This window comes from Rhinolophus hipposideros (genome assembly GCF_964194185.1).
Source record: "Rhinolophus hipposideros genome assembly, chromosome: 22".
Taxonomy (NCBI): domain Eukaryota; kingdom Metazoa; phylum Chordata; class Mammalia; order Chiroptera; family Rhinolophidae; genus Rhinolophus; species Rhinolophus hipposideros.
This window is the reverse complement of record NC_138068.1, coordinates 41,566,075-41,582,312: the sequence shown is the minus strand read 5'-3', so window position 1 is coordinate 41,582,312 and position 16,238 is coordinate 41,566,075. Positions and strand designations below refer to the sequence as shown.

General features: G+C 33.6%; 1 protein-coding gene across 3 annotated transcripts in view; it reads right to left on the bottom strand.

The window, feature by feature from the left end:
* XRN2 (5'-3' exoribonuclease 2) overlaps positions 1-16,238 on the bottom strand; it is a 78,534-nt gene that overhangs the window by 32,797 nt on the left and 29,499 nt on the right. For all 3 annotated transcript variants that reach the window (XM_081034077.1, XM_081034078.1, XM_081034079.1), the window contains 9 exons: positions 14,794-14,912; positions 11,430-11,565; positions 9,564-9,671; positions 9,387-9,476; positions 8,678-8,750; positions 4,521-4,604; positions 3,293-3,390; positions 2,562-2,641; positions 1,273-1,329 (listed from right to left, as the gene is read on the bottom strand). In XM_081034077.1, coding sequence (XP_080890203.1) covers positions 1,273-1,329; positions 2,562-2,641; positions 3,293-3,390; positions 4,521-4,604; positions 8,678-8,750; positions 9,387-9,476; positions 9,564-9,671; positions 11,430-11,565; positions 14,794-14,912 — 845 coding nt within the window. The remainder of the gene's footprint in view (positions 1-1,272; positions 1,330-2,561; positions 2,642-3,292; positions 3,391-4,520; positions 4,605-8,677; positions 8,751-9,386; positions 9,477-9,563; positions 9,672-11,429; positions 11,566-14,793; positions 14,913-16,238) is intronic.

Genomic DNA, 16,238 nt, shown 5'->3' with positions numbered 1-16,238 from the left:
CTTCCCTTGGGCAAGACACTCTAACCTAATTAAAAAGTTAAGTAGAATTAACTATTTCTAAAGGGCCAGCAGAAAGGACCTTGAAAACATGCAGAAAAATTGAGGAGCACAAGCAAACATGTGACAATCCAAAGAGAGAACTAGTGAGATTAACTGGCCTGAAGTATCACGGCAAGCCAGAGACCCCAAGGGTTAATGTGCAGTGTCCACAGCAGACCTGTGGGAGCCAGACTGTGATGGGCATAGGAGTATGGCTTACAATTCTGAACTCCACATTTAACAAAAGAGCCCAAAGACAAAGAGCCAGGACAAATTATGTGTGAAGATAAACAAAAGCAACTAATCTAGGAAGATTTTCCAAATTCACAATGGTTTTCTTTAAATAAAAGCCTTTTTAGAATGGCAGTTACTACCTAAATCCATTAAAGATAGGAAAATAAACATGCTTATACTTCACAATGAGAAATCTAAGTAAACACTGAAATATTTCCTGAGAGTGAGAGCAATAATAACGAGTAGGAAAGGAGGATTTAGGAAGAGCTTTTGCAAAATCCTTGAATTACTAGGATGTGTTCTTCTTACTCTCATCTAAAGATCGAAGAAAGTGACAACATAAACCCTGTCATCAAGATTGGTAATTATATACAACAATTATACAAATGAGTAGTAAGTTAGTTGATTTTTATTCTAAACAGTCATATTATATTTTACATTATTCTTAATAGAAAATGTTGTCACCATTGAAGAAATGAGGTATAAGTTTTCTAGGTAGCAGAAATTAGCCCCGTAAATTTATAACAATTGCTGATTGAAATTACTACAAATTCATTCTATCTCATCTTGGGCAAAATAAAGTACAAAAGTTTTGTTTTTAAACTCTACAGGGCTACAATTAAAAACATAATTAAGATAATCTGTTACTTTACAGTGAGGCCGTATGGGCCTCTAGTGTGCAAAGCTCTGTTTGCTCCAACACAACAAACTACTCCCAGAAACTCCTACTTTCTACCTCCCACTTTCTTAATCTGGGAAGAATTAGAGGTTGTCAGGGGAAACCAGAAAGCAGAGACTCAAGTTTGTTAAATCAGTAACCTTAACAATATACATAATTTAAAGTCAAGAGGCTCTGCTCTGAGGTCTGCAACATAGGGGCTTCTCCAACTCAAAGTATTGGTGGAATAATAGCTGCCATTTCCTTGTGAATCAGTCTTCTTAAACTTATTTGCAAGTTCAGAGTTGTGTTCTGAATGCCATGAATTTTGGAAAACTTACCTAACTGCAGTGTTCTGTGTCAGATCCCGTAACATGGGAACAGGAGAACATACTGTTCTAAGGAGAAACAAGAGAAGAAGCATTTATTTGCAAAGTATAACCTTTTAGATAAATGGAAGAAGGTGCTATGTTTGTTATGCTTTAGAAAACAGAAATCAATTAAAATACCAAAAAAGAATAGAATCATTTTTTATCTTTAAAAAAGGACCCTGTCTCCCTTGTTTATAATCTCATTAACAGAAACAATTATGGGCGACGGGCTTATATCAGAATTTGTAAAGAATACCTACAAACCAAAAAGGGGGGTAGGGGAACAGATAAATGAGTAGAAAAATAGAACAGGTATTTTATAAATGAAGAAAACCAAATAAATATGGCTTAATTCTCATTAATAATCAGAGAAATGCAATTGTAAACCACAATAAGATGACAATAAGCATCCATCAGATTTGACAAAAATAAAGGTTGTGATAATTCCAAGGGTTTTGCAAAAATACAGAGTAACAAGATCTCTCACAAACTGCTGTTGAGATTATAAAATAAGTGTAATTACTTTGGAAAACCACCCGGAATTATCTAGAAAAAAAGAAGATACATATACTCTATGACCAGCAATTCTATTCCTGGATATATAACCTGGAGCAGTAGTTCTCAAACTGTGAGGATCTTAAAAATGAAGGATTCCCAAAAAGATTTTATGTTTAGATCTATCAATATGTACCTATTAAAAATTAAACCTAAGAAATTTTAAAAATAAGAATTTAAAAATATAAGTGATAAACCTATTACATGTTAATGTAAATAACATTTTTATGAAAAAGCTATTTTTTACAGAGCAAAACAAAGATAAACGAGAAGAACATTGTTTTACATTTTGAAAATTTCTTTAACATGTATCTTAACAGCTGGATTCTCTTATCTGCTTCGATTCAATCTCTAGAGTTATCACACTACACTTGGCCTCTGGAAAACACTGTACACTCAAGACAGAAAGAGAGTAACAAAAGCAAATAATATCATCAAAACATCTTAGTACTATTATGAAAATAGTTTTAATGCTGTGAATCTCCTAAAAGGGTTTTAGGGATGCTTTGGGCTCCCTGCACAAAGTAACATAGGTATTATGTTGAAGAGCTGGGCTTTGACCCAATTCGTTTTTTAGTCCGAAGTCGTTGTTTTGTTTTCTATTTTCTCACTATTACTAGAAAATAAAATATTTAGGCAAAAAGGTAAAAATGCTAACTAAACTTCGTCCCAGTCACCCCAATTATACATAAATGAACACTTACTGATCTGGAAGGATGGCTTCTTCATCCAAAGAAAATTTTCCTTGAATCCCATGACATAGTTCAGGTGGTACATCCATTGGCTGTGGAAAAATGCATTCCTGATTATATATCCAAAAGAATGGAAAGCAGGGATTCAAACATATACTTCTACATCAATGCTCATAGTAGCATTATTAATAGCCAAAAAGTGGAAACAACTCAGTTCCCATCGACAGATGAGTGGATAAACAAAACGTGGTATATGCATACAATGTACTATTTATTATTCAGTCATAAAAGGAGTGAAATTCTGATATATGCTACAAAATGGATAAACCTTGAAACCATGCTAAGTGAAATGAGCCAGGCACAAAAGGACACATATTATATGATTCCATTTATGTGAGGTACAAGAACAGATAAATTTATAGAGACAGAAAGTAAAAGAGAGGTACCAGAGGTTGGGGGAGGGGAGAATGGAGTGTTATTGTTTAATATTGCTTAATACAGAGTTTCTGACTGGAAAAATGAAAAAGTTCTGGAAATGGATAGTGGAGATGGTTGCACAATATTGTGTATGGTCTTAATGCCACAAAATTATACACTTAAAAATGGTTAAAATGGTAACTTTTTATATTTTTATATTTATATAAAACATGTTTATATTTTACGAACATTTTAAAAATGCATTCCTGATTAACAAAATAAATATATTATCTAGAAATACTTCATGTTTGAAAAAGAGACCATACCTCTGTGGAACCTGTCTGGTATAACTCTAAAATGAAGTCGTGAAGTGGGTGATGTTTCCCTACAAATAATACATCGCCTCCAAGACTGTTTCTTCTAGCTAGGGGAAAAGAAAGAAAAGAATAAACATCAAGCAATTACATCCGCAACAGCAATTTTTATGAGAACAAAATGAGCATCTAAATTTCAAAAACTTTAATTATAAAGTTTATGAAAAATACTTTTAAAATAGACCTGCAGGTGTGATGTGTCTCTGTAGAGGAAAAAAACTTTGACAGTAAGGTTTCAAAGATCAATGATTATCAGAAAAAAACTGTAACTAAAAGATATCTGAATATAGTATTGCAAGATAAAGACCAAGTTTTATTTATAGAGAACTCAATTTCTTTCTTTTTTCAATATTGGGGAACAGTGTGTTTTTCCAGGACCCAACAACTCCAAGTCAAGTCGTTGTTTTCAATCTAGTTGTGGAGGGCGTAGCTCACTGGCCCATGTGGGAAGCGAACTGGCGACCTTGGTGTTATGAGCAATGCGCTCTAACCAACTGAGCCAATGGGCCGCCCCAAGAACTCAATTTCTTACTGTAAGAAATATATAAACATTCCCTGAGGAAACATATTGTATCATCTAATAACAAAGATTATTCTAAGGGTGGTTGATAGAGAAATTATTTCTATAGGTTTATTATACTGGTATTGAATAAATTTTCCAACAGAGTCCAGCTTTGCAATTTCCCTATACTTTTAACTATCAGTAGTAATGACATAATACCCTTTTTTGTGCAAAATAACATTTCAAAGTTAGCACTCTGAGGGCAAATGCTTCTGTTTCAACCTAACCTTTCAAGCAAAGTTAGTGTTATTTGGGGCAGATGATGGGAAGAAGACAGAGGAGGGAAATTTATACCCTCCCAACGCACAAAACTACTTTTGTGTGTTCATGTCATATAAGAATCAGAAAGTTAAAGGATATTCTTGAAGTGTTGCTTTTTTATAAATTTAACAAACACTTGTAGCTTAAACTTAAATTTTTAAATTTAATTAGTACTCAATTTATGGACAATGCCTTTTAAGAAGCAAAGTCACCTTTTGTTATAAGGTAGAATCAATTATTTACGTTTCCTTTATGGGAAATTTGACAAACAAAAAAAAAAGGGTCGAATTTTGTAAGAAAATGTAAAGTCTCTATTACACAAACTCAATGTTGACCAAGTGGAAGTATAATTCTTACTCTCTTCTGGAGTGAGGTCTGGGTATACTTCTTCTAGGGCAGCTCGCAGCCTTCGCTCATCCACAAACGGCAACAGAGCAACACCTAGGAAAACAAATGCACACCACCCGCCCCAGCTATTAGGATCACCTGAATTCCAACTTACCATTGATCCAAATAAACATTTCTAATAGAGTATTCCTGCTAATATCAAAATATTTTGGAACTGAACTCTATCCAAAATTGAGGTGTGAATATTTTCTACATGGTAGTGGAAGAAAAAACTCTCTATATTTTCCACCCTTAAAATGGCTCATATGGAAAGCCATGTTTGCTGAATCTTAACTCTCTGATGATAAAGTTTTTGAATTAAATGAACAAGTGGCCACCTGGACATCAGCCTATGTTCTGGCCTTACTTACTAGGATACCCTTGGGCAAGGCAGTTAATCTCCCAAGAGCTTGAGCTTATCCTTTGATCTTTCTAAGTCTTGGTTTCTTCTTTTGTAAAAAGAGATCATACAACTAAAATACTCAGAGGATCTATTCAACTAGAATCCTTAGAATGTCTTTTCCAGTTCTAAAATTGCACAGTATTCTGTTTACATTTTAAAACCCAATAATTTATATGCAAAATTTTTTTTAGAGACTTGCTCAAATAACTTTAGGGGGATTGAATAGTGGATGTTCACTTCTAGGCTGAAAATTGTTCTCTTCAGTGTGCTGGAATTAAGGTCATTGTTTTACTTAAACATACATGCCTAATTTTCAAAGAAGCACAGCAGTAAAACAGTATTACTAGAAAAATACACGAAATTACTGAAGCTATAGACATTCTGTTATAAACAGTATAAATAGTATTTTAGCTAAATAAAAATTTTAAGATAGACAGGAGATATGCTAAATAGAGCTAAATAATTTTGAAACTAATTGTTACTCAAAACTGCTGTCTTTGTGACTACTGTCTTTAAAAATGAAGAAAAATGAAAGGTTTCCAAAATTGTCATTAATTATTTAGCTACTGTATTTTCAAAGTTAGACAATGTTTAATTTTACTACCTAGGAGAATATTTTTTAAAGTTAAAAAGAAATTAAGTTCTAGTGTGAATTTTGAAGAGCCTAAAGAGTGATTTCAAGGATATGAACATCCATCATCTGAGTCAGGGTATTTCAATTACTGGTAGACACTTAAATGGAAAAAACCTAGGGAGTTACTCAAGTTTTCTTTAGTCATACACTTAAGAAAATTTGAATCATGAAAACTACAACATTATCTAGCTTTTGTTTACTACCTACTAGATATAGGATATAAACAAATTATCAGAAAGACTTTCCTACCATATCAATTCCAGAAGCTAACTCCAAATAGTAAGCAAATTGCAGCGCTAATGACAGCAATAAGGTTACCAAGAAAGAAAGCAGCCCTATTGGCCAGGATAGGAAGGAATGCCTTGCACCCAGATGTGATAAAGGTAGTGCATGCAAGTGAGCTGATAGGAAAAATGACAATAGCAGCTACTCTTTTCTGAGCATTTATTTTCTTTGTTACGTGTGTTAGCTCCTTTAATCCTCTCAACAACCTAGAGGTAGCCCAAGTAGTACAATACCAAGGTAAACACAGTGATCAGACTCTCTGGGTTCAGATCTCAGTTCTGCCACTGTGTGACTCATCAAATTACTTAAATTCTGTTTGTGTATGAAATACATAGCATTCCAAATAACTATGCCATACTCTTCTTATATATACTAAGCAAATACTATGAAAACACATTGCTATTATTACATATAATGTTGATAAGTACACATGTTCAATAAATATTGAAAAAGTATCCAAACACATTTTATCTTCTACCGTTTTAAGAGGTGCTCAACTTAGGCAAGAACTTAAAGTATTATGATTACTTTCGATAAGTTTAAAGACATGTGTACATGGAGAAATCACTATATTTCCTAATAGAACTAATTTTACCTCAAGAAAGATGCATTCTTATTACAGTCTAATAAATAAAAATATTTATATAAAATATTACAGGTCTGGGTTGAAATCCATCTTAAAATTAATTTGGAATCTCAAGGGACCCCAAATAGCACAAACAATCTTGGAAAAGAAAAATCAAGTTGGAAGACTCACACCTCCTGATTTCAAAACTTACTACAAAGCTATAGTAATTAATTAGGTACTGGCAAATGGACTAATTAAAATAGTATAGTACTGGAACAAATATGTCTGTCCTGGAACAAGGACAAACATATAGAACAACAGGACAGAGAGTCCATAAATAAACCCTCACATATACAGTCAAACGATTTTCAACAAAAGGGCCAAGACCATTCAACGAAGGAAAGGGCAGTCTTTTCAACAAAGTTACTGAGGAAATGGATGCACAAGAATGAAGTTGGACCCTTACCATACACCATACACAAAAATTAATTCAAAATGGATCAAAGACCTAAACGTAAAAGCTGGAACTATAAAACTCTTAGAAGAAAGCATAGGAGGAAGCTTCATCATGACAATGGATTTGACAATGATTTGTTGGCTATGACACCAAAAGTACAGGCAACAATAAGAACAAAATAGTCCAACAAAAATTGGACTTGATCAAAATTAAAAAAGGACAGTATCAATAATGAAAAGACAACCCACAGAATGGGAGAAAATATATGCAAACCATATATCTGGTAAGAGATTAGTAACCAGAATATATAAAATATTCCTACAATACAATAAAATCCCAATTCAAAAATGGGCCAACGATCTGAATAAACATTTTTCCAAAGAAGATACAGAAATAGCCAATAAGCACATGAAAAAAATGCTCACCATCACCAATCTTTAAGAAAATGAAAATCAAAAACACAGTAAGATACTCATTTCATACCCATCGGGGTGGCTATTATCAAAAAAACAGAAACTAACAAATGCTGGAGAGGATGTAGAGAAATTGCAACCATTGTGCATTGTCTTACTTTTCCTCTCTGGACAATGTATACTACAATGATACAGTGAGCAAGTCATCTGCATGCTTATATATTTACTTATGTAACAAATCCAAGCAAGGGTTTATTTAACACTTACATAAATATATTTACGGTTTATTTTACTTTACCATTTCCCATTCTCCCATGCCTCCTTTCCCTCTATTTTAATCAAAAGATCTTCTATAAAGCACCGTCAAAAACCATCTAAGACCCCAATTCATTTGCATATAACAAAATATGGCCACAGAGCACAACGCTTACATAACCCCAGTCAATGAGTTGCATTTCCCATTATCATCCCATTAAAGTAATATGAAATTTCAGTTACTACATAAACCAAAACTCAACCCTGAAAATCTCACAAAATGATTTTCAATTTGTAAGTTATTATTTATCTCCCTTTGTTACATAATTCTCTTTAAGTCATTTTACTGGTCATTGATGGGTACCACAGGGAATAGTCAAGGAAAAAAAAAGTGAAAACATGATTTTAACAAACATGCTTATTATTATCCTAGAAAATGTATGGTGGAAGACAAGGCTAAAATGACTTGCTGAAAGGGGCTGTGGTGTGAATATTTGGCTTACGATGTGAGAGACTCTTTATTGGGTTTTACAATCAATCACCACCACACATTTGCTGAGTGGTAAACAGCACCTTGAATTTAGTATTAATTTTATATTGCCATTCCTATAAAATCTGTGAACAAAAGGAATGAGAAAATAAACAAAAAACAAATAAATAAGAAAGAAATGAACTCTAAGTAATGATTAATGCCTAGTATTTAAACTAAATTTCGAATACATTTTTCAAAAGTCTCCATGGAGTCTAAGTCGTTCTCCACAAGGACACTATCATGTTTTTATATCTCTTAGCAACCTAACAAGGTATCAATGAGCTGCTAAACCAGAAGGAGCAAGTCCCAAGTCTCATGAATTAATCACAAAGAAAACAAAAGATATAATGATTAATGTATTTCAACTCAATTTTCTGTTTATCAGAATTATTACCATTTAAATTACTATTAATCATTGGTAATCCCAGGTTAAATGGAAAAATACATCAAATTTTCATATATAATTTTTAAAATACTTATCTTCTACAGGGATTTTTTTCATCCCATAAATCATGTTTGGTCACTTTTACCAAAAAGAAAATAATTATTTTAACAAAAAGGAACGATGTCTAAATTTTACCTTGCCATGCATATTTCTTCCCATTCAAATCAATAGCAAAATCTTCAGGGTAGAAGTCAATTATGCTAGAATCCTGCATCAGGGAGAAAAGTAAAGATTCAAAACAAAAGTCACATGTTTCTATTATATAGAATTTGATATAATTTTCATTCAAGTTATGAAGTCCGATGAGAAAATCAGGTTTTACTCCTTTTAAAAGCTGTTATTAAGGTATCAGGTCATTAATCCCAGGTCTAGTAAAACAAAATCAACAATTTTATTTTAAATGATGGAAAAAAGGATTACAGAATCATAGAGTTGACAACTCTGGGCCCAAGACAGTGAGTGAAGAGTTCACTGACTGTGATAATTCCTATTTCCTGGCTGGGTCTCACTCTTTCTAGCTAGCACACAAAAGTTCAGAGGCGATTTCAGGTAGGTCAGTCTGCTGAGCTCTGGTAGCCACCACAAGGGCTGGAACAAGTAAAAATAATAGGCTGAGAACAAAACGACTGTTGTAAGAATTTCCCCAAAACACGAATCAATTTTATTTACTGGGTAGGGTACTGATGACAAGGAAAGCAGGGGGGAAAAAGTAGTGAAAAATATACAAATACTTTTACTTTGTTTCTGCACTTCACTGTTTCAACTGAGATGCAAAAGCAACTGTGATTAATGTTAGTAAAACATATGACAAAACCCGTTACCAACACACTCAAAATAGACTCACAGGATCACTCATGAGTTTCCGCCATGATGGAGGTAGAAAATTACCACTTGCAGCTGGAAAAACTCCCATAAGTTGTTCCAGTGGTTTAAACTGCAAAGAAGAAGAAAAGTTTAAGATAAGACACATAATTTTTATCCAAGCCAAAATTCTATTATGGCTCTAAACAACCAAGCTTACCGGTTTAGTGCCCTTCTCAAAATCAGAAGGCATGTCTGCAATACCTTCAAAGTCTGAAGCAAATGGGGCATAATGGAATGGATAATACCACTTCCAAGAAGCACAGCCCTGAAATCATTAAAAACAACAACAAAAACAAAAATCTGTGTTAATGATAATCACAGAAAAAACAAATAAAAATCAGACTATTAATCTATAATATCCTATTTATAAAACATACGACTTCTAGTATACATTCCATATGTTAATTTTTTTCGCAAGTCCTAAAAGTTGTTTGGATTATATCTGAACTTTTTATATCAATGGATCCTTGATTTAAAAAATACTGCTGGGTGGCCTGTTGGCTCAGTTGGTTAGAGCGCAGTGCTCATAACACCACGGTCGCCAGTTCAATTCCCACCTGGGCCAGTGAGCTGCGCCCTCCACAACTAGATCGAAAACAATGACTTGCCTTGGAGCTGACGGGTCCTGGAAAAACACAATGCCCCAATAAAACTAAAAAAATATATACTGCTAAGCATCTTTAATATAATCAGTTAACACCAAACTTTACATTTACAGATATAACTTGGTCAAGATTTGTTATCTTTAAAATGTGTTTGGTAACATTTCTCTACAACTCTGGAGCTGCTATTATCACATAAAGAGAAATTGCAGCTGACGCTTACTACTTACTGTGTTTCCCCAAAAATAAGACCTAGTTGGACAATCAGCTCTAATGCATCTTTTGGAGCAAAAATTAATATAAGACCCGGTCTTATTTTACTTATATTTATACTTATATTACTTATTTTACTATATAATATAAGACTAAGTCTTATATAATATAATGTAATACAACACAATACCATATAATATAATATATAATACAATACCAGGTCTTATATTAATTTTTGCTCCAAAAGACACAAGATGATTGTCCAGCTAGGTCCTATTTTCGGGGAAACACAGTACTTGAACCTATAGGTGGGTAAGGGACATCACTAAAACAGTAACAGAGTAAAACAGCCAAAAGTCTCATTTTTACAATTCCCTATTATATTTCCATGTAACAAATTTCTCTTTACTATAAAAGTATTTAAGTTAATCCATCAAAATGAAAACAAGAGCAAGTTATACCCATAGAAAAGAGGAGTCTTCAGGAAATGTTTAACTGTGTGCCTAGGGAATTAAAATCTTGAGGGTAAGAGTAAAACATGAAATTAGAGTATTTTACAATCAATACTGTATTACTGTTTAGGATATTAAATTACTTTCTACTTACCTACAAATTTCATCTATTCCCAAGTCAAGTTAGTCCCAAACCTAACTTGCTTCTCTCCAAGCACAAAACCAGGTATTATCAGTGTTAAATCCCCTATATGTCTACCTAATCTCTCACCAGTCTGACATCTCAATTATCAAAGGCTTTAAGTCACACAGGGATTACTCCAATTAGAATGCACTTCATGGAATATCGCTACATTACATGGAAAAAATGGAATCATTCAAATTCCTTTCAAATTCGTACCAGCTTTGTCTTTTGTTCAGTCATTTAGTGACTGTCTATTATCAGTTATTTTTTATTTCAATTAAAAAAAACACTAAACTTTAAACATTTGAAAGACAAAGTACATTCAACCACATACTTAATGCTGAAATCCTTTAACACAACAAAAATTAGCTTTGTTTATATATTAACATCAAAGGAGTTTTACAAACAAATATTATTTAAATAATTAAGGTAATGAACGTCTAAATAGGAAGCTTTAAAAAGTGAGTCTGGGCTTAATTTCCAAATATAGCTCAATAATACACATTATTATAGAAATTACTATCTTCCTAAATGATCAGCTAGAGATTTAGAAGAAAATATTCCTTTTGTACCTGGTAATAATATCGAAGAACCCAGCAGAGCCCTTCAACGTAAGATTGTACAACTTTATGACGAAATTTCTCATCAGCTGCATCAACATCAAATTTGTTCTTGTAGTACCGCTGCTTCCAACCAGCTTCCCATAGCCTAAAAACCAGGCAAAGCCAGTTTATGTTCAATAAATACTTTCAGTAATGGTCTACTGATTTATCACCCAAATCAATTTATATTTACTATCCAGGTAAAATGTAAATGAGTTAAATAGTAATGCTAACATTACTGTTAGCATTTATTATTTCTAAATTCATTTAATTATTTCTAAAAAGTCCACTTTCACAGGATTCATTATCAAATTAAAAACAGCTAAACATCAAAAACCCAAACACTGATTCTAGTAAGCCACTATAAAACTATATATATATATTTTTTTTTAAGTTTATTGGGGTGACAATTGTTAGTAAATTTACATAGGTTTCAAACCTACATTTTAAAAAGAGAGACGAACAATTAAAGTAGGTACAGAACATTTGTTTGCTCAAATTTTCATACTGTTTTACATGTTTTTTGATTGTGAACAATTCTAAACCTACATTTTAAGATTCAAATACTGGAGGGCTGGCCCAGTGGCTCAGGTGGTTGGAGCGCCGTGCTCCTAACACTGAGGTGGCTGGTTTGATTCCCACATGGGCCAGTGAGCTGTGCCCTCCACAGCTAAGATTGTGAATAACAGCTCTCCCTGGAGCTGACCTGCCATGAGCAGCCAGAGGTCGGCGCGTGCAGCCGTGGGTTGCCGTGGGCTGCTGTGTGCTGCCATGGGCAACCACGTGCTACCAGGAGCAGCCTGTGGCCAGTGTGAGTGGCTGGCAGCCGGCATGAACTGCTGTGAGCGGCCAACCTACGACTGGCGACCGACTGCCTCAGCCAGGGGGAGTGCAAGGCTCATAATACCAGCATGGGCTAGGGAGCTGTGTCCTACATAACTAGACTGAGAAACAATGGCTTGAACCAGAATGGGGGAGAGGGAGGCGGAAGAAGGGGGAAGAAACAAAGATTCAAATACTGAAGATATTTTATATATATCAAGTTCCTCAGTTTATTTATATTTAAACTATACAAAGAAAGTCAAATTTTTAAAATAATGACTTGCATGGTTAAGTTTCTAAAAGGTAATAAATGGTTTATAAAAGAATAATCTAGGAGCCAAGCAGAAATTATGTGTATACCTAATCTCTCTATCCTTGGGCCTTAACTCTCTTTCAGATAAGAGTTGTTTTGGCGTAAGGGAAGGACACACACAGATGAGGTGTGATAAAGAAATATGGTGAATGTTTAAAGGAAAAAAAATGTATTATAGTGCAAGACATTGCCATCAATCCTCTCAAAAACTCCCCCTTGCTTCAAACACATTTATCCCATTTTTCTTGCCATTTTCTAAAGCAGTTCTGGAAGTCCTCTTTCATAAATGTCTTTAGTTGAGCTGTTGTGGCTGCCTCGGTGTTGTGTATCGCTTCAAAACGTTTACCTTTCATGGTCATTTTGACTTTGGGGAAGACACAAAAGTCTCACAATGCCAGACCTGATGATTAAGGTGGATGAGGACACACCATAATGTTTTTATTTGACAGAAATTGTCATACCAGAAGCGATGTGTGACATGGAGCGTTGTTATGATAGAGGATGAAGTAAAGACACACGAAAGAGGACTTCCAGAACTGCTTCAGAAAAGTTCGATGGGGTAAGTGTGTTTGAAGTGCGGGAGAGTATTTTGAGGGGAATTAATGGGAATGTGTCTTTTACTATAATACATTTTTAAAATTTAAGCATTCATTGTAATTGTTCTATCACACCTGGTACGTACGTATGTTCTGCTAAAACTGAGAAGCAAGTCAATCAACTCACTAAATTATCACTAATCACTAAAAATACAATGTGAAGAACCACATTTTCATCCAAAGTATATGTTTTTGTAATAAGAGTTGTTCATTTCTCATTCTCTAAAACATTTAAATATTTTATTAAAGGAACACAAAAAAGCAAAGAACACTAAAAAAAAAAACCCCAAAAACATCAGGACAGATGAAAATCATCAAGATGATTATCCATTAAGCGGCTATTTTCTACCATATACCAGATCTTCTTAATTGCAGTTATGTTTCAGAATACACCACACCAATTTTAATTTCACACACACACACAAAGAATTCATAGAACACCAAGTGGGAGAAATATCCACTATACATAATGTGGATTAGCACTATTTAACAGAAAATGTCAATGAAATACAAGCTAAGAACCCCAAACATTTCTTGATAGAAGCATTTTTACCTTGATTATCCTCAGCAACAGGATTAAACAATAAAGTACTAAATATATCAAGTTAACTATTAAGCGGGTATGATCATAATGACTACACAGCTAAAAAAAGAAAATACTCTAGGAAGAAAGTTCAGTTACAGAGAATAAAAACTCAGACCAGGTAACTGTTCAATCACAAGTCACCACAGATCTCAGAATCTCACATCAAAGAATGTTCAGAAAATGCAGACCATACATGACACTTACAAAGTTTCTAATCATAAATACAAACACGTCATCCATGTCCTATAAAAGCAGCACGAGCTGCTTTTAATGATACTACAACTACCACTATTGTTTGTTTAACTTTGAAATATATCATTTTTCCAAATTCTTAATGAGTTATAATTATTTAGATTGTTGGTCTTCTGTACTTGGAGCCCAGGCTTCAAAGCTGGATTTGATTACAAGAGGCTGTTGATTTAATGACTTCAAACTTTTGGATAAATTAAAGAGTCAAAGTTTCCTATTATAAATAGGAAATATACAGTAAAGGGAAACTTCTCTGCCATGAAATGTAATTGTGCATATTCAAGTTTGTGGTTTTTAAAAGTATACATATTTATCTCTTAACCAAATGACTTTTGCATATTTCATTTTGAGGAATAACCTTTCCAACTGAGAAGATGAAAGCAAACTATATTAAGTATCCAAGTGTAACTGAACTTTCTAGTTTAAGCTGCTTGAAAATTTAATCTCAACACAGTAACATTCAGATCACATAGCCAGAGCTAAACACCTCATGTCTAGCCCATGTAGTGCCTGGTCTCAGAGGGAAAAGTGGTTTGGAGGACAAAAACCTGCATGCATACTAATCTAGATACTTAGGTTTAACAGCTATAGCTTACACATCTCACTGGAATTCATTGACTAGTCTAACCCTCCACATTAATTACTAGTGGATAAAAAGATCACAGGCAAGTATCTGAAGGCACTGCTGTTCTAAGCTAAATAGCATTAATTAGGTCGCATCTATTTCAGCAATTTGCTAACAAAATGCTACCAAAAAAATGGCTTCACCTGACGTTATCCTCTGGCTCAGGATCACTGTCACTGTCTTCTGCTTTTCTCTTAATTCCTCCTAATGGAGATGGGGAGCCATCAGAAGTGAAACTCGTATTAGGAGATACTGAAGGACTCTGCAGACAATTACAACATTAAGAGGAAGGATTTAATGATTCATTTCACATAAGAAGTTACACCCAACTTCACAGTTAATACTTTTTTTAAAGCTATCAAACAGATATGGTAAATATATTTAGAAAGCACAAAGACTGATCTTGGCCTACTCCACCTCCTCCCACAACAGTACCAAGCTTCCTATGCTTAAACTCAAAAAATAATTTGAATACTTAGAGTAAAAACTGCTTTAGAAGAAAAAAGAAATATTTAATTTCATAGACTTAAAATATAGGATTTGAATTATTTTTTCCTTTGGTGCTTCCCTGTTATAAATTCACTATCACTTTCCACCAGTCAAACAAAGTTGTAAATGGAAAAGATATATATATATATATATAAATAATACATTAAAATGTCAATGCTGGTGAGAATGAAGTTAAATGGTAAGTGTTCAGCCTAGTACAACCACTCTGGAAAACAACAGTTTAATGAGACTCTGCCAGATAACTGTTAAATTATTTTATATATACTGTTTTAAAATTTAATGTACAAATAAAAATCTATTAGTCATCTTAGAAAAATGCAGATTTTATTATTATTTCAGACTTGGATACCATTTTGAAATATCATCCTAAAGTAGTTATCAGTATTATATTCCCTTTGTACCTAATTCAATGAACATAGTAGCACTCTGAAGTATTTTAACATATAAGTAAAAAATTACAAACTTCTACAACTTCAGTTTTATGTTAAATGACCAAATACACAAGTGGCAGGAAAGGTTTCCATGGTAAAGGTTTTCTTCTTGTCATTCATATTATATGAGATATTTTGAGTAAATTGAATTATTTTTAAATTGAGAGCTGAGGGGGCTCTTAATGATACTACAACTAAAACCTTAGCATGAAGGAGTTCACACCATAGTCCAAGAAAAGTTACAACACAGTAAAAGAATACTTCACTGAGCTTATGACACTTTCCTTTGTAAAATGTATAATATAAATTTTATTCATGATACTACATGGCCAATACTGTCAAAAAAACAAAACAATAAAAATAAACCCAGGAAGGCATTGTTGTACTTGGAAAATGTTGTACTTGGAAAATGAGGTGGGTGTTTTAAGTTAGACAGATCTGAGTTTAAAATACCAAGTCCAATCTTACTGGCTGTATGGCCCTGGGCAATTTATTTAACCTCTGTCAGCCTGGACTTCAAATAGGATGATAATATTCTATGTCCTTATAGGTTATTGCCAGGATTAAATAAAAAAAAATGTGTGAAAGGTCAATAGCATACTACCTGCCTGGTGCGTGGTGACTAATCATTCAGTAGGTCATCACTA